The sequence below is a fragment of the Rhea pennata genome, chromosome 17, assembly GCF_028389875.1.
Source record: "Rhea pennata isolate bPtePen1 chromosome 17, bPtePen1.pri, whole genome shotgun sequence".
NCBI classification, from domain to species: Eukaryota; Metazoa; Chordata; class Aves; order Rheiformes; family Rheidae; genus Rhea; species Rhea pennata.
In genome coordinates this window covers 4,958,423-4,982,473 of record NC_084679.1, presented here as the reverse complement: position 1 = coordinate 4,982,473, position 24,051 = coordinate 4,958,423, and the positions used below count along the sequence as shown (strand labels likewise).

Below are 24,051 nucleotides of genomic sequence, written 5' to 3'. Positions count from 1 at the left end.
AAGGTTTTGCAATTTGCCTTAATAACTGCAATATTTCACAGCAAACCTCTTAACAAGTATCCTGGGAAAATCCACACGGACCAAACTGTACAGAAAGAACAAGCAGAGTTAGCTTTCAAGTACCTGCGCGCAAGATCCCACAGGCAATATGTCCAAGTTTATTATAACACGGTGGCCTACATTTTCAGCGAGGGGCTAGGGGAACACAGCTCTCCTCGTACCACAGCCCCAGCCGTACGGCACGGTCCGGGGGAAAGCCGCTCCCAGTGTTTTGCCTCTGGAGAGGCCGAGAGCTCTCCTGACAACCAGGGCTTCCCGGCTGGTGCGTCGCAGCCCCCCGGCCCCCGGCGCTGCGTGCCCCCCGCATCCGCACGCTCTTCCGACGCCCCGGGGGCCGGGCAGCTCGCAGACGTGCCAGAGGCCCAGCTTACGGATTCATCCCACCAACGGATGCGTGAGCGCTCGTAGCTCAAATCCAGCTTACCATTCTCCTCAAGGAAATGCTGAGGTTTAAAAAGAAATTAAAAAAAAAAAAAGATCACGCGCTGACTCTCACAGAAGAATCAGCCGCTATCCAGTCAGTTTACTTCTATTCTATTCAAGTTACATTATTTGCTTCCAAAAAAAAGCAGTAAGTTACAGGCACAGGTGAGGAATATTTGGAGAAAAATGAGTGAAAAATACTAACTAAAACAAAAGTTAATTTCTGCAACGTTAATACTGGGATATTTTATAACGTACTTGGCACAGGGTAATCAAATAAATCAAAGAAAAATACTTAATATTTGCCTGTCTAGCAACAGCACCTCCTAACAACAAAATGAGTTTAAATTTTGGCTAAATGCCTAATAAGTGAGTTTTCAGTTTTTGTACTTTAATGCACTGGCTGTTAAGTAAGCAAGTCAACACATCTTGACTTGAATTCTAAATGCGCACTGGAGGCTCCGTTACCAGGCAAACTCCTAAATCGGTGAAGGTGGAAATTAAACATACCTCAGATACAGACTCCCCCATTTCACTTTCATTCATTAATTTCTTCCAGTCCTATTATATCAAAGACCAATCTTACTATGTACCTTGAATCTGTATAAAGTTGATGAAAGTAAGTTCCTAAGCAACATTTCTAACATACTGAGAAAGTTTCTGTATTACAGAACAGTTCAGCTGCTGATTTCTATAACATTTTCAAATGTGACACACTAATGCCTCTCATTATATATATATATATATATATATATATATATAAAAACATGGCTTACCATTAAGACTTATATTTTCAGCATAGCGCTGTCTCCAGTTGCTAACTCTGAGTACCTCCTTTATCATTATAACCAGCATCAACAGAAACGAGGTAGGTACTTAAAACCAAGTACGTACTTAAGTGGCACCCTACATAATGATGCTTTTCTGAACCTAGACTTAAGTTTGCCAAAAGAATAAATTTTTTAAATTGAGTATATTAGTCAAGTGAAATATTTACAGAAGAATCAGCTTGTGCCTTTGTGGCATAAAGCTTCTGATAGCCTCTTCTCCTTCCCTCTAGACTCTCTGTAAGGCTCATCGTGACCTTCCCATCGTATAGGTGAGGTTAGACATCCGAGGTGCTGCATGGAAACCTGGAGATGTGCAGAACTCACATGCATAAGATGAACTCTGGCAAAGAACTGTGCTTCCTTGCTACTTAGATCAGTGTACACCTCATCTGAGGTTTCCCCTAAGTCCAAGTTATCAAGGGAGAAGAAAAATATTATGACTAAATTACAAAAACAACCCCCCCAAATCCTGCATTTTCACTCTTGTTCCTTGAGTCAGAGGATCTATTAAGAGAGCGGCGGGTTCAGCAGCCGTGCTTACTTGGGCTTTAGCACTCAGTCTTGAGATGTCAGCTGAGCATATCTGGAATGTGCGCGTGTATCTCCGTGGCAGCGGAGTAAAGCTTCAGAAACTTTCCAGAACTGTACAGATTTTTGTCTTGGGCCTCCAATAGTAACTCATGTGCAATCATCCACAGGAACACTAATACATATTGCATAGGAAATAGCAGACAGCAGGTTGGTATAGATTCAGAGAAGCCCATTGACTCTTGAATATGTCATCACTCCCTTTGGCATCCAATATGGGAAAAGCATGAAAGCGCCAATGGATGAATAACTATTTCAGCAGTCACTCACTCACTCAGCATGCATTTGAAATTTGCTCACAGCCTCCCTGCTATATTCTTGCAGTCCTAATTACACAGACTACCCTACCCTGAAATTAAACTTTGCCAACTGTTACATCAATATTAAGATTCACATGTAGGAATGATGTACCCAAAATGAAGCTAATTAGGTCAAATTAAAAAGCAAGACTTGTTTCAGAATGATTTGGCCTATCTTTCAAAAGAAATATCACTCAAAGTGGTTGGATTTAGTCCGATCTGAAGCCTTCAGTCCTCAGCAACGCCAGTAACTTTTGTATCAGCTTCTGTGGACCAGTCTTATGAAAAGCTTATGCCACTTCTTGGCACATTCATTGCTGCACCGAAGAAGAAACTAATAGGCCAGCGAGTTCCAGTGATCATCTTTTTTTAATCATTAACATAAAATATATTCAAAAACAAAGTCAGAAATTAAAAAATAGCTTCTATTTTCCTAAACTGTCAATACAGAGAAAGGAGATCAAATTCAAAAAGGCTTAAAGGCTCAAATTTTTCCTGTCTAATTCCTGTAGAAAGGTACGAATCAGCCTTTTGGGAAAAACATTTTCATCCACAAACATGGGTAATAAACATCTATGAAGAGAATTCAGGGAATCAGAATTGGCTCTTCTGAGGCAAGAATCAAAATCAGGGAGTGCATGACCAGTTGGCCAAACATGCATATGGTCCCTTTCTCGTGCTACAGCCCTCTACTTGTCAGAATTTTCTTGCCATTACTTCTGAAAAGGTAGAGGATGGGATACAAGAAGAGTTTCTCAGTACACTTCTTTCTACACCTAAGAAACTTTGTTGTCTTCTCAGTTTGAGTTACACAATTCCTCTGTCCCTTACTGAGGGGATACCCTACATATAGCCCAAGTTTGATGCTTCTCATAACATTAAACCTATCCTCTACAAAGACTGCTCGCAATCAGAAGCTTTTCTACCTAATGAGGGCACGCCAGCATATTTACCAAGGTACAACTGAGCCTTCTAAGCAATATGCAACTTTTGTAAGCTAAAAAGTGATTTTTCTCATTCAGTGTATGCCTATTGGATAAACACAAATACATTACACTGGTGGAAGGAATTTTATGGCATATTTCTCTGGATTTACATAGAGTATTTTATTGGCATAGCAAGTTAACAGACCTTTACCTAACATTAGTTTTCTAAGCCATCTTCATGCTTCTATTTACACAGTATCATCTTACCCCACTTCACAAATTCTGAATTCTTCCCAAAAGAAGTTAAACATTTTTCAAATTTTACAAGACAACAGTGCATTTACCTTGTAGGGGCTCCTTACTGCATTGCTCAACAGCTCTTCTCACCTACCAAAGGTATATTTGTTCAAAAAGTTATCCTTGGGCCATAATAAAGGTACCGCCAACACAGCAAGGGTGGAATAAGAAGAGTCACTGAGTTACTATCTTCTCGCACAGGTGAACTGGGGCTAGGAAGCAATTATCTGGACTACCAGTTGGTAATCCTTGTGACCCATCTCTACTGGGGACTTTGCCAAAGCAGCAGTGAGCCTAACTGTGTAAGAAGAAGAAACAACCATCTGAAAAAGCTGGCAGGCCAGGAGAGGATTCATGTGGTTACTGGGCTATTAGGCTCCCTACAGGAGAGGGATAGACAATTTCATTGTTCCTGGCCTTGAATGAAAAAAACTCCAGAAATTATGTATTCCCATTTGATCCTAGAACTATAGCTTTCTACACTAAAGTGGTCCTCCATACTGCTGTTAATTTATCTATTGTTTTTATATCCTCTCTAAGCTACTATGGGACTTCGGTGCTTTTATTTTACAGAAGCATTTCCAAGGAAGCTTGCATTCTTTTATACATAGAGGCATACATGTAAAGAATAAAGGTTAGTTAAAATTCTTGTAACTCAGGTTTTCTTTGTGATTCTGTTGAGTCATTTATGCTTGAAAACGCACGTGGATGCTTCTCACTGGAACACTCTTTGCACAAAGAACAGACGCTGTCGCTCATAATACGGGTCACAGCCTTAAAACTTGTGCATTAAGGATAAAACTCTCTCCGCCAACAGCTCGAGAGACATTGCTGCCTTGGGGTCTAGCCAAAGGCCAGAGAACGAACCCCTGCAGGAACTGTAGGCCATTTCCATTCTACGTTCAAAGCACACCTCTTTGCCCATGACACCTCTGACCTAAGCAAAACAAGTGCATAAGAACCGGGGGGAACACCCAAGCCGGTACGTGATGCTGCACACGGCTTTCCCCGCGTGACAGAACAGATGTTACCCGGCGGCTTCCCCAGTGTTAGGATGTCCTGGCCCTGAATCTGGGAGCTTGCTGTCATCCTTTCTCTGAGGAGCAGCTCTGGCCCCTGCGTCAACAACGCTGGCAAGCAGGCGCTTGTGAACAACATGTAAATCCTGCCCCAGCTCGGCCCTTCCCAAGCCCGTTTCCTCCCACAGCGCGATCCCATTTTCTCCGGGGTCTTTGCTGAACACTCTCTGACTTGTTCCCACACCTTAAGCCTTTTTTTTCTTTTCATTTCAAGCAAAAGGATTATGCATCGCCCTGTGTTTCTGTGCTCCCTCTGCTCCTTTTACTCATTCACTTTTCTTTGGTACTGTGTGAACTCAATGGCGTGCGGCCCACTGCCTTTCCATGGGCCTAAAACAAGGCAGAACAAGGCCGGCTGTCTACAGCAGTTACTGCTCTTTTGTGTAGGAGCGACACACAAAATTGATCTTCTGCCAGCCAACTGCTGCTGCTGATGGCACTTTACACGCTCAATGTCCTGGGGCCAAGCAAGTTCCTCTGGCAATAAACACATCCGCAAGTGTTTCCCTGCATGTCCTGCTGCCTTCCGCACTGTAGTTAACAGCACGCTGCTGTGTGCTGCAGCAAGGTGCAGCCACCCATACCTATAGGCTGATTTACCTTACAGAAGCACCCAAACTCCTCCTCCTAGCTTCAGCACACCGTGCACCGTGCCAAGAGCCAGCCAAGCTGCTGAAGGAGCTGATCAAGCAACCTGGAGAGGTTCTGGAGACAGTGGGAACCTCTCATGCCGCTTGGATGCGGCATGGGGCCCAAATTAAAAAGCTATTCTGGAGTATAGAGCGATGGGGGATTCAGGGCAGAAACACCTCCACAGCACCATGAGAAGCAGCCCAAAGCTGGTAGAGCCATGGCTGAAGCTAGGAAGCCCCCTCGGAGCGACACAGGATCCAGGGAGAGAGCGTGCTTACCGCCCTTGGTCAGCTGGGGGGCTGGAATACCTAGTGGGAAAAATGGCATTTCCAACAAAAAAGTGATTACAGCAAATCAAGGCTGTTGGTCAAGATGAGAAGTAAGAGGAAAGAATCTCAGTTCTTATTTTTGAGGCATACCCAGAGCTTTAAAAACAAAACCAAGTAATACAACATTTTTGCTCAGTTGACCATCAGCTCCAATAACATGTATTCACATTTGCTAAATACAGGCACACATCTTAACTGGCAGACAACTTTATGTATTCCTTTTGAGTGATATTTATAGCTCGAGAAATATTCCCAAGCACAAAAACCAAAGAAGTGAATTATTTCAAAATCAGAGGATTTATTTACATACCTAAAAATGCATGAAATAGCAGATTCTAACTTTTTTTTGATTTAAAGACATAGCTATCTCTATATATATACACACACACACAATTATGATTTCATAAAGTCATTCAAATTATTTGAATTCTGTCAGCACATTTTAAAGCAGTAAAGAAATGGAATGATCACTATGGACTCATCTTACTATCCCAGTTTAAAGTTAGATGACTTCAAATGCCAGATAGTGGAGCTAGCCTGCATCAATTAAAAAACACACATTTACAGGCCACAAAATAAATTCATCTTGATGAAAAAATTGCTCTGAAGATTTAACCCTCTCTATTTCTGCATTCTGAGTCTCCCTCATACAAAGTTTAACTTAGGCAGTGACCTGAGAAACAGAAGCTGTATTACAAATAGGGAGATAAAATAATCCCAGTATGAGAAGAACCAGTTTGGTCTCAGTAGCACTCTACTCAGCACTGCAAGTAAGATCATTTTTGTTAACTTTGCTAGCTAATATAAACACAACCTTTCTGATTAAAGCACTAGTTTGTCAGAGAATCACACTCTCCTCACCTAGGTAAAAAAACTGATACAATATAGCAACAGTTTTCCTGAGCAAGGAAAATGATCCTTCATAGCGTCCCTTTTAAAGCCAAGTTGTGACTTCATGTTTTAAGTATTTGTATTTGTGACCTCTCATCACTCGGGAGCCACAGGTTCAAGTCTCACTAAGATTTTGTTCTTTCCTTCAGCTTTGCAGGGGCAAAACCGAGCATCACGAAATAGGTCGTATTGTGGGGCCTTTCACCAGAGGCTTTAGAAATCCAGCTTCCCCTCGCCAACAATTTGAAATAATCTAGTCCTATGAAATGCTGAATTACTCTAGCAAAGTCCTGATACCCCATTCCTCTGCGTGTCGGCCTTGAGCGATGGGCCAAAACCAGACCATGTTCTCGGAGCATTTTTTCCAAGGTCTCTTGCACTGGCCCTTCTGCAGCACAATTTGTGGCTACATTCCCAGCGTGCTTGCAGATAGCTCTGAGGTGCAAAGCAAAAAAAATTGCAAAGCTCAATCCATCTTCTTATGAATAGAGTGGAAAAAACATCCATGGTCTTTACAAGAACAGGATCGGTTTTTTGGATGCTACAAAGGATTTATGTCTGGCACACTACCAAATTTTGGCCTTCTATGTATTTCAAAAGTATTTTTTCAACAATTTGACATACAGCTGTGGACCTCAGGATAAGATACCAATCCTTCAGACACAGTTATTCTGTGTGGGAGGCTGAAACCATACAATTTTTATCTAAGTCCACCAGCCTTGACTCCCTCTGCTCCTTGCAAGAAGCGCTCTGCACTCCTCGCAGATACTCAAATCCCTTCCTACGGAACGAAGTACCTGATCCCAGCAGTCTCCCTAATGCAATGGTGTTTGGGCTTGAAGGAGAAACTGTGTATTTTTGAAACAAAGCAGCCTTTTGATTCAGCGAGCCCTACCAGGAGCGGATTCAAAGAGTCCTGCTCCACAGAGAGAATACGAGAGAGAACGGACACACACGGCAGCAATCAATCACCGTGCTCAACACGCTTCCGCAGAGTCCTTTGAGATGACAGCAGTAAGGGCAAAGTGAGACTCCACACAGATCAGGATGGGTGTGTGCATGCACACTTGTCTGCACATATTTAAAATAAATCTCTTCTTTTCATGCTCTTTGTACAACTGCATTATCAAAAAGAGGTTTCAAATACAAGCTTACGAGACTACTAAAGAGGTGAATTTATAAATGTATTCCTAAGAAAACACACTCTGGAAAGCTTTAATCTATGAGTTGTGACAACCTTGGACAAAATGAATTTTTAATAGAATATAATGTAAACTGCCTGAAACATTGTGATAAGAATTTTTTTAAAAAAAATATTGCACAAAAAAGGCACGATGCACTCTGCATGAAAGGAGGAAAGGTCTTAATTTAAAACATTTTAATGAACACTCAATTTGCACGAGGAAATGTGAGAAATGGAGATGAAAAACTCATGATAACGATAACACTGCCAAGAGGAGAAGGAGAAAGATTAGAAAAGCAAGCAAATTTGAAAAGGCTCCAGAAGATAACACTAGCTAAAAGGAACGAAGGCTGGATCACGAACGCGTTACACTCGAAAGCTGCTGTTGTCCTTGCAGGCAACATCTGACTCGAGGGCCCTGTGGGGCTCTTATCGGCATCGCGCACGCGGGAAGAGCGAGCAGCTCACGCGCGAGCCGCACAGACCCGATCTCTGCGCTAAGGGCATCGCGGATAGCCACCGAGATTTCGGCAAGCACTGCTCCGACCCGCGGGGTTCCTCGCTTTGCCTGACCCTCCCCGGCGGCAGCGAGGAGCCGGCGGTGCTCGCAGACGGCGGCAAACTCAGCAGCCTCTTCCTCCGCGCAGGCTCGCTGCCTCCTCCGGGCTCGGAGGCTCAGTCCCAGTTGCCCCCACCAGCGCAACGCCGCCAAGTCAGCAGAATTCAGAGGACTTCCAAGAGAGAAAACTGGCTCCCCCGAGGGAGGAACTATTCTGTTTACTAATAGCCTCTGCTCGACAACGAAGGAGATTGATCCTGCGCTCCCACTCATACATAAACTGCCCTTAATGAAGCTACTTGAATTACTGAAAGGCGGAACGGATGAATCTGGTTTAGTGACAGTTTTACTGTGTTGACCTTAACAGAAGCAAGTTCAAGTCCCTACTGATTTAAACAGCACAGGAGAATCCCCACATAAACTTTTAATGTTCTTCAAAGGAAATAAGAGTGCCACCATTATGACCAAAAAAAGCAAATTAAAATAAAGATCAAAGTTAAATATTTACTCTAAGCCCTACAATATTTGCAAATCTGGAAGTGATCTGTCAGCAGTTTCTATTTGCATACTTTAATTACTCCAAAAATATTAAAACTAATCTCACAAAGGAAAGGGTCGAAGTATTAATTAACTTGAGATTCGTTGCTTTTGTGCAATTTAGCAGTTCAACACAAAGCAAAAAACGGTTTTAATAAAAATTAAGTTACTGTAACAGGTATAATTTCATGGATTAGTGAAACCACACAGAAGGCAGTAAGTTTCAGTGTTCTCTCTATTCTCTGTCTAACTACAAAAAAATCGTAACTTAGTTTCTGCAGACAGATCCCTCTGCAGCACCAAACAATCTTAAAGCTTCCCTTAACCTCAGCATTTCACTTCCGAACTGACGGCTTTCCACACTGCTCCGAACAGATCCGAGCTCACTGCGGCTGGAGCGGAAAAGCCGGCCCAGGGCGCTCCGCTGCGAGCGGACACCGCGCGAGCCGCCAGATCGGCGGCCGGGGGCAGTGCAGCGCGAGACCTCGCTGCCGGGCTCCCCCGCTAACGGGACGCACTGCCTTCTGTAACCGCTGTTTGAGGAACTGGGAAATCTTGCTGAAAGACCAAGGATTCGGAGACAGAGCAGACAGCGCCGAACGCAGCTGCCAGCGCTCTGAATTATCTCGATAACGGCCTGTGAAACCCCAGCAAAAAAACGAGGAAGGTCGCTAGAATTTCCTACAACCACAAATTCAAACTTACAACTTTTATAAATGTGTTTAGGAAACAAGAGGAGACTTTTCCTTTCTTTGTTTTAACGGAGAGGAATTCAGTGAAGCAGCTAATGAACTGAAATGTTTTCCCGACGCTTCATGCCAGAAAGCTCTGTACCCCTTGACTTAGCTAGAGACACAGAGCCTGGGAATCACTTCCCTTCACTTCACGCATTTACAGTACAAATGTTTGCGTCCGAGTTGGTCACCTCCAGCCTCTGCATCTTCACCGGGGAGAAACAGGCACTTTCTGCTTGCTGTTCACAGGCCTGCTTCACCTTAGCAGTGCCTCTGTCTCCCAGTCGCTACGAAGGAACCCACAGTAAATAGCTTGCACCTCAACACAGGTATCGCTCGTATTCAGAATTAAGTGGCATTAATTTGTTCCTCTAACACCGCTTCAGAAACCAAAAAGGAAACCAAGTGGAAGCTCACTTTGCACTACCAGACTTCAGCAACAATCCTCCCAGGTCTACACTATCAGTAAGCTACCAACCCTATTTTTCCTCTCTTAAAGGAGCTTTCAGAAAAGGATGCATGCAGAAGGAAGACTCCTGAAATCAAAGTTTTGACATAAAGTTTTGTCATTTCCTAATTATGATACAATTTCAGACTAAATGTATGCACAATGTACTTTAAGTGTAGAGTAACTGCACGATAATAGAGAGAAATTGCTTGTATTGAAAAATACATAATTCTGACTAACAATGCAAATTTCTCATTACTTTTCATATAGCTTGCTGGAGCATTACCGCAATAAATGTACACAGCATTCAGGAGACATTTCATCGACACTCATAGGTGCTTTGCAGCAATAACGCACAACACTTAATAGCTATTACCTTTATAGCTTTTCGAATAAAGGAGACAGCACTGTCTCATATTGCTCTCTCTTATTTTTCATACTTTTCTATTTTAATCCATTTCTTTTTGTTAGTTCTTTGGCAACAGGAATTCTCTCACTGCCTGAAGGTGCAAGAAAAGCAAACATGAGCCAGGACCAGTTGGCTGCCTCCAGTTTAATTAGATCATCTACTTCTGAAGCTCAGAAGTGAAACGTAAGAAAAGAAAGCTCTTCCAAGGAAGCACAGAAGGATCATACACCACTGCTCAAAGGGTAACACCATTTATCAGAGGAGCCAATGTGCGTCTTGCATGGCAGTTCAGCGAGAGTAAGCGCCCCGAAGCGCTTGGCTGCCTACCTGCTCTCCGCGGTTGGATCGTTGTGCACGCACGTGATAATGGCCGTGGTCCTCTCGCTGTCCGTCTCCTCCTGGATCCCCCACTGGTCTGCATCACTGACTCTGACATCCGTTATCTTCACACCTGGGGCCGTCTTAATTCTGTTGGGAAACAATGGGAATTGCTTTAGTTACGGGCTTCATAAAAATAAATCCATAGAGGGAAAAACTGGGAAGATGAAATACTCCCTCTTGCATCAATAGACTGATACATTGCAACTCTAAGTCACATTGCTTTCAAAATATAAATCTGGTCCCGTTATTTTAAAGAGATGAAGTATGAGTTTCATTATGTGCAAAGCCAGTTAATTTTCAGCTTGAACAATGTGGAGAGAATAAGAATGTTTTCTGCTTCAGTGGCACCAGTTTGACATAAATGAAAAAGATGTGACTAAGCATAAGTTGATTTAATTTGTTGTGTCTGTCCTGCAATATAAGACTGAAAACCAGAGCACTGTGGTATAAAATAGATCCTTCTGCTTGTCAACCTTTGCGAGCAAGGTCCCTCTACGTACTGGGGAGAGGCCCATATGGAGGAAGCATGCTCTGTTGCTTGAAGACCACAACACAGGGAGGGAAAGGAATATGTTGTCATAGACCCTGGACTGAGGGACAGAAACAATTTTGCAGTTGCATAGGGGTCTATCTTGTTTCCTAATTGTTACATGATTGTAAAATCCTGCTGCCGAAATTCATATGATGTCCACATGGAAGACCTTAACTTCTTAAGCATGGATAGAGTCTAAAAGCAGGTCAGTACATGGCAAATGTTTTCACCATTTGTTTAAACAAACAATTTCTTTTCCATTTGTTAAAAAATAGTAAGTTCATGCTGTGGTGGAGCTCTGCATAGGAATAGATTGCCAAGGAATGGGAAACAAACTGCCTTAATAGCAGCTTGAGTCCTAAAACAAGGCTGGGATTTCTACAGGAGAGCTGCAAACATGCCTGGAGAACAATTTGGCTGAAAGCAACTGCTGTAGCGCTGCCTCCACCACTACTGTGACTTAATTAATTAAAAGCAAAGCCAAGAGGGACCTCTTAATTGTATGGTGGAATAAAACAGCACTGCTGAGACTTGAAGCGTTACTTAACAGTTAATTGTGACAGATTTGCCCCGATGCCTCGTGGCCAGTTGGTGCTCCATTACACTGTTAAAAATTTCCTTTCAATTCTAGCTGAATTCATGGTTTTGGATCAAAGCGCCTGGAAAACTCAATGGGTGGTCTTCTCCTCTGAGATGGAATTAATTCACCCTGCTTTTATGATGCCCTTATTCTTCCCTGTAAGGCTTCATTGACTTGGTGGACCAAATTCATGCCTGGCATAACCAATCCAAAAAGGAAAGGTTTCCTGTAGGGAGAGAATTTTACTTGATATTTTCCTAATTGTTTCCTTCATGTTTCTCCACTGACGTTCATATGTTCAAACAACGTGCCACAAAGCTTATGTGCCCCCTTCTTATCATCTCTTCTTTTTTCCGATGAATTCATTTATTTTGTACTAACTACACTGGACCAAATCCTTCCTGCAAGGCCTCGCTTTTCTCTTACAAGCATCTACACAGCTTCCTTTCAGACCGACTTGTTATTTACCGTGAGACAGACTCAGGCCTTCAAGCAAAGGATTCAATGTTTCATTTTGTTTTTTAAGACTTAGTCAGTAACTTGAAAAAAAAGTATTTGAGCATGATAAAAAAAACAACTTTTTAAGTTTTCTCATTCCCATATAAAATTCTATATTTTGACAAATTTGTTTCCCCACCATCCCCTCAATTTCCCAAGTTTTTCTTGACAAAGTCGTCAAACCTCTACCCTAAAATTCCAACCAAGTCAAGGCCTTGACTAATTAAAGGTATTTCAGTAGAAGATGCAGGGGGGGAGAGGATAGCTGGATTTCATCCATGATTTTAGGATTCATCAGTCTTTTTCCATCTGCCAGAAGCTTAATATGTCCTCCTACACAGCTCTTGCACTACAAGGACATTAACTCCACAGCATTTACTTTCCTTTACTCTGTTCTGTATCTACCAGGTCAGTTTACCCAAGAGGATGCAAATCAACCACCCCAGGTCACTGCCACATGGGAGCAGACTTTAACCCCTCCAGGTCCAGCATTCAGCTCCCTCCTCCACAGATGCTGAAGCTACTGCTTCCCTTCACCTCCATCCACTGGTCCCCCTAAAGACTACAGGTAGGGATGAAACAGCCTCAAATATTTGCATCTATCCATGTGCTCACAAACACCCACCCTGCCCTGCTCCTCCTATCCAGCCCCGAGGTACCTCAAGCATTTTTACCCCATCTGCCTGGAAGAGAGAGCATGGTTTATTCAAGGGAACATTTCAATTAGAGGAAGGAGATGCGCAACCAGAGTTTCCAGAGGTCAAATGTGTACAGGTCCTGCAGAGATGTGCTGACCTCTGCCATCACCACCCTGGACTGTTCCCAACCGTTCCCAAACATGCCGTACCCTCGAACGCCAGCACACCTCCTGGACTAACCCACGGGCTAGCATCTATCCCTCCCAGCCAGAAAGCTTTGCAGTTTCTTCTCTTGAGGCTGAATACAGCTACGACACTGGCTTTGCCCATCTTGCCAGCAGATGCGGCTCTCCTGGTGCCCGTCCTCTTCGCTCACCACTTGGCTCCTCCTTCAGGGCACTGTCCCTTAACAGGAGGCCTTCTGGTTTTTGGCAATGTTGTCTTGGTGCCTGTGCCTACAGATTTCCCTTGCTGAATATTTACTGTCTTGCTGGGTTAGCATCAAGTGAACATCACATACTCTGCTTCCCAGCTACATTTTCCAAAAACATCTCAGAACACTGCATTTTAGGAAAACTTCCAGTCTAATCTCCTGCAATGCATCTGCTCTGGTGGGCTGAGACGAGATGTCATTTTGCATTTTTGGATATCAGGAGAGCCAGGAAGGCTGAAAGAAGGAAGAAACTGAATTCAGCTTCTCACTTAGAAAAAGTCAAGAAATTCAAATCAAACCAGCCTTACATATGGAAGGCTCAAATCTACTATTCTTCAGATAAGTGATTCACATCTTCAAAACTATCTCCAGGCTCCACAGTCACAGAAAATGTTATAAGTGTTGATGAATCAGACGCTATGAAAAAGAATAGGAAATTCCTAGCAGAGCTGACATTAACTCAGAAAGGATGGTGACCGATTCCTGTGTGAGTGCAAGAGCTGGGTATACCGCCCTGCTCAGTGCCAGGTTTCCTTTATATGCTTAGGTGGATCACTTTTTTTCTACCTCCCTTTCCCAAATATAAAATATTGGAAGTGCTGCTCTTCCATCTCCTAGGGAGTTGTAAGGATAAATATAACTGAATAAAAAAAAAATCAACTGACAAAAACTGTGCCATTTCTGAGCTCGAAAACATCATAATGATCCTACTGAAGTATTTCACAGAAATATGATCAAAAAAGTAACTGTTACCACTAAGATGGCTTAAATTCTCTTTTTTAAGTAAAAGCTAATTATGAAATAAGTTATGAAATAAAAAAGAAAAGGGAGAACAAAACGTACCTTTCCAGTCCATGCCAGTCAACAGGAAATTTGGCAAAACTGACACGTTTCAAAAATACTCTTTTCTGACAAAACACAGTTTTCAGACAGAAAACCATCCAGTTAAGAGACACACGTCCTCTTTTCAAACATCATAAATTAAGCATAATTCTGATAATGCAACTAGCAGAGACGTAACCGGGACAGATGACCAGGGATTGAGCTCACCCCAAGTGTGCCTGCCGCAGCCCACGTCCTTGCTCTGCTCATGATTTATTCCTCGCACTCGCCTCCCCGGGGAGGAGGAAGCCCAGCAGAAGTGTGACATCCACACGCCCGGCCTTTCGTGCTGCTTCTGCCCAGAGGATCTTAAAAGAAGGTAGCCACGGTAGGGAGGGAAATGTCAAAGCTTTTTGGAGCAAGGAATCAATAAAATAACTGCTTCCCGAGTGAATTTAGTCCTATTCTCCAGCTATAAATGCAGAATAGAGGGAGCTCATTTCAATTTAGACTTCAGAATATATTTGGTATCCCCGGCAGTGTTATTTTCCTGAGCAGCATCTTCCATTTACTGGGGAATATAAAGCTGGAAATGCGATAAACTGAATGGAGTGGCAAAGTAGAAGTGTCCCCAGTTTGCCAGCTTGCAACAAGAATAAACTATTCTAAAATGCAATCCCAGTCTTAAATGCATCCGACCCTACGAATTCTGCAGCCCTAAACCTTTTCTCTCAATTGCAACAAGAAAAGGAAAAGAGAAGGTACAAGCAATCACCAGGGCTGGGACAGTAGCTTCCGGGCTGCAAGGGGGATTTAAACAGCCCAGCACTTAAAGGAAGTGGTGCAGGGACTTCCACTGCCTCCCATTCGATTAACCACAAAAACTGAAAGGTAATGCTTGCTTTTAATACCCCAGCAGCAGTAATTGGAAAGGAAAATCTTCACCAAAAGAACTTTAAAACGGAAACAGAAGGAAAAGATATGTAAGCAAATAAACCAGGAATGTGCTCACAGCAGAGGGAACATGCTCAAACTGATGAGAAAGGAAACTTTTTCAGAGCTATTTCTGAAAATAGCTCCTCTCATCTCCTCCCCCCTCCTCCTCCTCCTCCCTGTAAAGGGGGAAAACATGATCTGAACTAAATTCACTCTGAGTGAAGTACTAATAATAATGGTTATGATAATAAATTTCAATTGTAATTTCCAAGCATCCCAGTATTCAGCCTTCAGCATAGGTTTTTAGTTCAATTAAAAATATATTTATATCCTTCCCTTACAGGAAATCCAAGCTGTAGGCCAGTTCAGTATCTTGCCTAAAATTACACAGTCTCCGCAGAGCAAGAATTTGGACCAATATATCCCAAATCCCAAGCTTACACTTTGGCTAGACACCCCTTACTTATCTTTAAGACTAGACTGGAGCAAAGTCTAGTAATTCTGAGTCCTTACACAGCATTTTACATATTTGAAGAATTGCACAAACAGCAAGCAATTAGTTCTGAATAAGGTCCCTGGGGAGTTGCTAGTTAAAATACATGTGTTTTAAGCTACATTAAGCCAAGCACTATAAAATAAAATAATCACTGAATTCAGACATAACATCTAGGGAATCTGGGGTTATGGGCAAGTCAAGCAACTTTTCCCTGTGTAAGAAGGGAAGAGCAAGGAGGAAATAAGTGAAGTTTGCTGGGAGGTATAAGGAGAAGGGAGTATGTGATTCATAGATGCCACATCCAAATGTATTAATGGCACTTGGAGGGAGACGCAGAGCGTCAGCACTCACGGGCAGTGAGGGGACAGAAAGCAAAACAGCTCAGGAAACCCTGCCGAAGCAGATGGAGGGCTGGGGGGGACCAGCGCTCCCCAGCAGGGACGGTCGCACCCTCCGGCTTGTCCCCGAAAGCTCCCCAGGCAGCGCTGTCTACGGAGAATCCAGCAGCAAAAGGGAAACGCGGAGACCCAGCCACAGTCACCCATGAAACACGTGCCAGAACCAGGAATTAAACTCAGAGCCACCAGGACGCGTTTTCATACCTTCGGCATAAAATCGCCCTGCTCTCTCCCGTCCTGACTGCAGACCCACTCGTATCAGCCAGCAGGCCCCATGGCACCCCGGCAAGCCGCATCATGTCTGGAGCTGTGGGAAAATTTGTTTTCTGATGCTATTTATTTACAGTGAAAGGAGAGTGTCTCACCTCTGAGATGATCATCCTGCACAGGTCCGCCCTGTCAGGGAAGCTGGGATGTACTGCAAGTCGTGGCATCTGGCCCTAAATCTTCACAAGCTAAGCAAGTATTTATTTTCTATAAAGTACTCTTCTAAGAACTTCATTTATTTTTGTTCTTTCATATTTTAACAGACTTGTCACAGTTTTATGTTCAAACCAGTTCCCCATCAAATTCTCCTTAGAATAGCAACACTAGACCAGCTGTGTTTGTCTCAGTGCTTCACCGTAAGTATTTTTCTAAGTATGTAAAATACACACCAAGATAATACAAAGACCCAGGGATAAACCAAGCCCTCACCCAAAGGGCATGAGTGTAGAAGCACAAATAAATCATGCGGGTAAAATCATATAATCATATCAGTAAAACAAGCAGCCTGCAAAGCCCGATGGAGAGCTGAAGATAGACGGCAGACAGACGGCAATGCAGAGCAGAGGGCAACTGCAATGCACCAACTAACAGGAAACCCCAAGAAAAAGGATTTGAATAATGACATCGGGGGGAATAAAATAAACACGACCTGGGGATATTCCCAGTGGCTCCATTCTGCCCTCCTGTCCCGGCCTTACCGCGTCGCACTGAAACGCCTCCACGCTGCAGGGCCAAAAGCTTTCCGCGCTGCCACCGGCCTCGGGAAATGCCCTTGCTGCGGCTCATCACCTCAGCGCTCCCTCACGTTTAAACCTTATCAGGAAATTTGCCTTCCCTCCCTCCCTCCGGTATACCTCAATTTCTCTCTGCATCTGCTATTTTTATATAACCTTTCGCAGATGTCTTATTCGACCCTGTCGAGCATTTGGGGATGCAGTTGCAACGAAGGCCCTTATTACTGGTTTACATCTGAGCATCCCTATCCGGGGCGCACGGAACGAAGCCAGCGCCAGAACACCGGGCACGAAAAGGCAGGACAGAAGAGGGGCAGAGACCAGCGTAACGCAAGGCAGGAGCAAAGTTGCTCAAGTAAATACGACGGCTGACAGAAATGAAAAGACCAGTGGCTCAGCAAATAGAAAAACCACTTGTAGCTGGGAGGGGAGTAATGCTAAAGGTGCAGAATGATACGACTACCACTCTCCCACCCTAAGAGGTAAAGCTATCAACCTATTTTTTTCAGCCCACCAAGTGTTTCAAAATATGCTAAGCATCATGCTCACTAGCATATTGGATTTTGAATAAAGCGTAAACAGGATTTTAATTTGGATGCTGACAGTAAAGCACTTTCCATGTGATAAATTAACTATTAAGGAAGATAAATTAACACAACCCACCCTTGACTATCATGGCTTATGATTCTGAGGAAGCATTTACAGAACCTTGATCAAAATAAGGCAGGATGAAAAACAGAAGGAGGTGATGCAGAGAGTATTTTATCAAAATTCCTCTCTTCTCCTTTTGAGTGTAAGTATAACTTGTATATATATAAAAAAAAAAAAGCACAGTAGATTTTTTCAAGAGCCCCGTTTTTCCTAAAAATTTCTAAATGTTTCAGTGGAGATTCTCGGCTTGTCTCAATCATCAGAAATTGATTAATTTTCTGGCCATTTTTAAATTTTGAAGTTAAATTTTAAACCTGTGAATCAAGGTCAGAAAAAGAGGTTTCACCTCTTATGAACTTTTTGGAAGGTGAAGGTGCCTCAGAAATGTTTCCTGGATAGAAGATTATATTCACAACATGAGCAAAGAGGATGCAAACACCTTTAAAGCAATCTAACATTATCTTGTATTTCCATAGTCAGTAGAAAATTCCCAATTTTTGCCACTTTCTTTGTAAGGGAAAGAAGAAATTTTAAAATTTTATCTTTATGTTAGGGCAGAAATTCCATTTTTTTAATCAGCTCTTCCTCTACTCCGTAAGCAAATAGAGCTTAAACAAAAAAGTCAGCAAAATACAGCGGAAAGACATCCTGAATGGCTTGAAATTAAAGCTATTAATTTTATACTTATTTATTCCAGTCACAAACCAGACCTGTTTATATAGGTTTGCAACACTGCTAGAGAAAACTGAGAAGCTCTGAAGTCTTACGCAGTACAAGATCAAAATGCCACGTCCCGCAGTGAATGCTGTTTTCTTTAAAATGTGCCAACAGAGGAATTTTGTCATTCCAGGAGAAGAACGGGTGCCAGGCACCGGAGCAGGAGACCTTGCTCTAATTCCATCGGCTCAGTCTGTTAACCAGGTAACTGTATGGGGAACTTCAAAATGGGAATAAGGATGTTTACTCACCTTGGCAAGAAATTCATCCATGGAGAAAAAAATTACTACTACTGCGGAGACACTGCGCGTTTGTGCAGTTAATCTTTGTGCACATACTGCATCTCAATATATTTCTGTAATTTCCCAGTGGGTCCTAAAAACTGTGGATCAAAGAGTTCCTTAGCAATTGGCATTTTTCTTAATAAAAGTACTGCCAACTCTAGGGTTTCTCATTTTCAGTCCACCTGAAAACATCATTGGGCCTTTGACATACAAATGACTTTAATTATATTATAAGCAAATGTAGCTCTAGCCTGTGCTGAAACTCAATCAAACCCTTCACACCAAGAGAACAGGTTGATGCCCGGCTCACCGATCCCAGCTTCCCACTAACAGGGCTCCCGTGACTCCTGCCATGCCAGCGCTGGGAGGTGGAGCAGGTCCTGTCCTTTGACTGCCTACAGGGCAAAAAACACTGCTCACAATTTGCAAATAAACACACAGTTCCTAATATTTGCCTTACACTTTACCCTTTCAAAGTATTCAATAAACATTAAATAAGCAATAACTAACAGTTATTACTACTGATCAAAAGGAGACAGCAAGTGTACCTGCAGCTCTACATGGTCCTCACACTACCAAACCACCTCATAATATCCCTTTCTCGTTAGCGTGCAAAACCAGCTGACAGCTCTGCTCCACGGAAGAGTGTTCCCTCTCCCACTGCTTCAGTTCAGTTAGTTGAGGTATGACGTGCTGATCATTATTCAAAGAGCTCAAGAGTGCCTGCTGTCTTGCCCCCCTTCGACATCTCCCAGAATCAAAGTACGTGCCCTCTTTTGTCCAGCACAACAATCTGTGGCGTACCTTCTCCGTAGAGAAAAGAGCTAAAATGCTGGAGTGGTTTTCTGTAACACAGGTCTACAGAACAAAAATCAAAGTCCGCTCAGTCTGTTCAACCTTTCTCTGGAAGATCTAAAACACTGACTCTACATCCTTTACCTCAAAACCCATGCAATGCTATAATAGATAAAACTGTTCCTTAAAGTCTGGAAGAAGAGGAAAGAATGCATTACAGAGTCTGAAGGTGTCCAAAGTATTTGAACTTGGAATTCTTGCAATCATGCAGAAACACAGCTTTGAAAACCATAATGAAAAAAATCAAAGCAAGTCAGAGGTTTCCTCCTGCAAAGGCAAAGATACTTACTGGTTTTCTTTTATTGAAAGGCTCCCTTCAGAAATCAGCACTGCAAAAATGTTTGCAGCCTGAATAAGTTCAGTCCTCACAAGAGACAGAGAATCTTTGTGAAGGTGTCATTTTTCCACCTTTACAAGTAAACGAAAACCTGAAGGTCATGGTTCCTGCAAGCATCTAAACAACAACAGAGTTAAAACTCCCCATCTCTTCCTGCAAAACTAGATAATGAGCTCCACAGCATTGTTTTGCTCAGAGCTGGATGGGGTTTTCTAGTATTTAAGACAGTTCATCGCTCTGCTGCTAAATTTGCTTGCTATCTCAGATAGATACATTTCATATGAGGAAAATGTCTACTAAATATAGTTCAAACTAATATAATTAATAATTATCTTTTACCAAGCATCCAGGCGTACAACTTAGGACAGAAACTTTTCTGAGATGTTGCTGAGTACTACAATAAACCTTTGGGACTGTTGATGGCATTACCCTCCAGCTGCAGTGGAAGTGCAGGGCAGCTCGTGCTTGCAAATTATTAAATTCAGAGAGACAAAAAAGAGGCCAGCAGTAACCATCCTGTGGCTAATCTAGAGAGAGTGTATGCAGTCCGGCCCACCAAAGGCCGAAAGAAAGTGCACTGCAGAAGTGCCCTGCACGCTCTGAATGAGGTCTTCTCAATACTCATACAGGCGATACTCCTCTTTCAGGGGTTTCAAAGGTACAGGGGAGAAGACCAACAAACAACGATGGGCAAAGGGCAGCACAATATATGCCTCTTCCTCTTCGGAGATGACACTAAAAGCAAGAGGTCATTCAGGAAAGGTCATCTTTTGCTTAAAACCACACTATCCAGAACATGGAATAGGGCACATTTTTTGAAAAGGGTAAACTCAACTAACTTCTACCAAAACCAGTCCCAACCCTTGGCACTTCCCACAACTGTTTGACTGCATGAGATGGTCTATTACGGATTTTTCATACATTTTTCATGCTTGCTCAGTACTCTGCATGATCAGGCAACAAAGCAAGTGTTGTTAATTAGGAACAACACCTAAGTGCTTTGGAGGAGACAAGGATCTGAGAACAAAGGGGAAGGGGTTAGAGGGATGAGAAAAAGAGCACATGGGAGAAAATCCTTCCAGAATTAAAAAGGCCACAGGAACTTTGCCTGAACTAGCAGTTGTTGTTTTTATTGGATTATTTTATGGGGTTTTATGTTGTTTAATCGAAGAAAGAAAATGGATGCCATAAAGTATGCACAGCTAACTGGGGCTACAGAGTACATTGCTGAATATTGCCAGTAATGCCATTTCCCCTTTACTGTCAAAAAATAAAAATATCATTCTTTACATCCCTGTCGCATGGAACAGCGGTCCTCTCGTGCTTGCCAATCAATCATCGTGGTGTGCACCTTTACCTTGAGCAGTATGTGCTAGGATGGTGAATAAGGAAAGCTCAGGAAACAATCTCTCTCTACATAGGATAGATTGCAATTTCCAGTATAGCTCAGATCAGTACTTTTGTTGAAAGGGCAGCACCATGTATTACACCAAAACAAGCATGTTTCTGCAGCTAGTGAAACCTTAGTGAGCATTACGATTATGTGGTTTGTACTCCAGGCACCAGTGACCACCAAGCAGGCTAATAATGTTTGAATTCTGGCTGGGACAAACCAAGGACTTTTTTTGCTGTTTTTTTTTCATTCTGTTTTTTTTACTATAAGGTTTTTCTTCAGCTGCAAACAAGCTTACAAGATTCTCCAAGACACTTCACAGAAAAGTTATCAATCTCCAGGTTGTGTTGCTCAAGCAAGCACTAGTGAGCCCTTTGGTTACTGTCCCAACAGGCCTTCGTCTTTGAAAGCCCCAGTTTGGTTTCTACGTGTGGTACTTCTGAGAACCTTTCTTGAAGGGTCTCTGCAGGAAGATCTAGCTGTTCCCCATCGACTCTTAAGACCCCTATGAATCTCAGCAGGCTTTGAAAGGATTGACTTAACACAAGTCCAAAGCTTTGTCCCTTCTCCGAGCAAAGCAGATCATGCAGCAGAGCCTAGCTGGGTCTGTAATCAAGCACAAGAAATTGCAGAGGAAGTCCCTCAAAGAGGAACAGTGCCAAAGTACTGGCTCTCTGGCTTTGTCTGCTATATTTCTAATGGGAAAATGGGGAGACCACTTTTCGCCTCTGAAACCTCAAGTCCCAGCCTCCACTCTACAAATCTGGCCACTATCATTCCAAAAGCTGTGCCAGATCCTGGCAGATCTAATGCCTGAGATGGCCAAAGAGGTCAGGAGGATGCAGCCCTACAAAAAAATCTGTTGTTCCCAGTGCTACTGCAGCTCAGCGTGCTTATCCAGCCTTGCAAAACTGTCATGAAAATTTACCAGCCATGGCACAAAAATTGCTTGCCGTTTACCACAATGATTGATGATAATGCAAGAAACTAATGGCATTTTACTTGCTTGTCAAAAGAAATTACTCACTCTGGGCCCATAGGATTGGGGTAGGATTCTTTAATCCTTGCAGCATTTTTTAAATTAAGCTCTAGTGTTTGCAGGGCTGAAGACCAGTCAGTCAGACAGCAATCTACTTCAGGATGAATTCAAACATGATATAGCACATGGGCAGAGTGGTAAGGCAAAGAAATAAAATAAAGGGAGCCACATACCATGCTTCTGGCTTCAAAATAAAGGGCTACAATTTCAGGCGGTCAAACTCATCCCCAGATCTTTACTCTCTAAGGAAGACCTAGATCCTGGCACTGTCCATGTAATGAAGAGTTGGGGAACTAACAGGACAAAAACGCTGTAATTGCTATGAGAGGCAACTGATTTACGTGGTGCAGCAAGGAAGGGAGAAGCTTGAAGGGCTGTTAGGTCCTCTGCTGCTCCCCTCTTCATCCTGCCCTCCTCTCCCAGAACTCCTTGCTTAGCTGTGATTAAACCCTTCACATTCCTGGAGGCAGCTAAGGAGATGGCTGCAGGTACGTGGCTCTGGAGGCAAGGATGGCAGGGAAGGGTCTCTGCTGCATCCCCCCTCCGCTGGCCACCGGGAGCAAGATGCCACCACCCGCACCTCCCAGCAAGGCATGTGCTGGAGCCAGAGACCCATTCCTTGTGTCCAGCTGACCTTCTCTACATGTCCAGCTGATTTTCATGAATGAAATCAGTCCAGCACAGCTCACGTACCCCAGACTAACTGCGCATGCTGTAGAGTGTTACCCACTCCTGTACAGTGGTTCTCAGCTGCTGATGGATATTCAGCAGGTCTGCATACACAGGAGAGCAGAGGGGCTCATCCAGTTCCTAAATCAGTACAGTTGATATGATGCCATCTCCTTCCCAACACTAATACTAAACTATTTAACACTTTCCCTTCATCATTGAGACTGGCCTGTTTCTCACCAGGCCTAGGCTGTTCTGGTTTTGTCTGCCCCACCATGGATGACAGATCCCTGTCATAGTTCAGCTGCAACGTTCTTCATTGCCAGCATGAGTTACTTCACTAGTTTGGGGGCAGAGGACATTTATTTACTAGCAGGCAGGTCAAGGGGCTTCAGTGTCCTTTACTGGGAATTCATACGCCGTAGCACAACGGAGCTCCAGCCCCCGGCACTGCCTCAGAGAACTTCAGTGAGGGTAAGGGACATCACACGGCGCCTCTGCGCGTAGCAACAAGCCACTCTCACACATTTCTGATTTTTGTTAGCGTCTCTTTCCTTGACCAGCCTTTGTCATTCAGCTTCTGTACATCCTCAGAAACTAGATGAAAAAACAGCTCTGCAAAATGTCACAAACATAAAGGGGGAGAAAAAACAACCTATTTCATGAAGGCTGCATGTTTTTTAGGTGCTAGTAACTAAAAAAGTCTCCTGAACTTTCAGCATTTCAATGCATGTACTGTGTTTGCAATAACAAATGCTTTTAAAACAGGCTTTCACACTGGGGGAGTTGGGGGTCGCTGAATGAACCATCTACAAAGAGGCTACGATCTTTTATAAAGTATTCAGTGAAAAATGCTCACAGTGAGATACTGTGTCTCACTGAGCATTAAGCACTTTCCATCCCTGTTCTACAGGCTGCTTTTTCAATTCTAACTAGTCCCTAACCCTGTTAGGGATGAATTGCAGTGAATTTGCAATTAATGAGTCTTGTTTAGAGGATGTGAATAGTGAAATTGTTCTGATACACGGGTTCTAACCACAAAAAGACAAGCTCATTCAGCAAGGGAATCTGTTGTGCTTAGGGGTATTCCAAACCTTCAGTAAAGGAAATCAGCTATTAAGTCATCTTCACAAGGGGCAGCATGCTGCGCTCTTCACTCGGAGGTG

At 43.1% G+C, this 24,051-nt stretch overlaps 1 protein-coding gene across 1 annotated transcript in view; it reads right to left on the bottom strand.

Annotated features, from left to right (window-relative positions):
- TMEM132B (transmembrane protein 132B) overlaps nucleotides 1-24,051 on the bottom strand; it is a 252,000-nt gene that overhangs the window by 128,550 nt on the left and 99,399 nt on the right. The window contains exon 3 of the mRNA XM_062590194.1: nucleotides 10,553-10,693. Coding sequence (XP_062446178.1) covers nucleotides 10,553-10,693 — 141 coding nt within the window. The remainder of the gene's footprint in view (nucleotides 1-10,552; nucleotides 10,694-24,051) is intronic.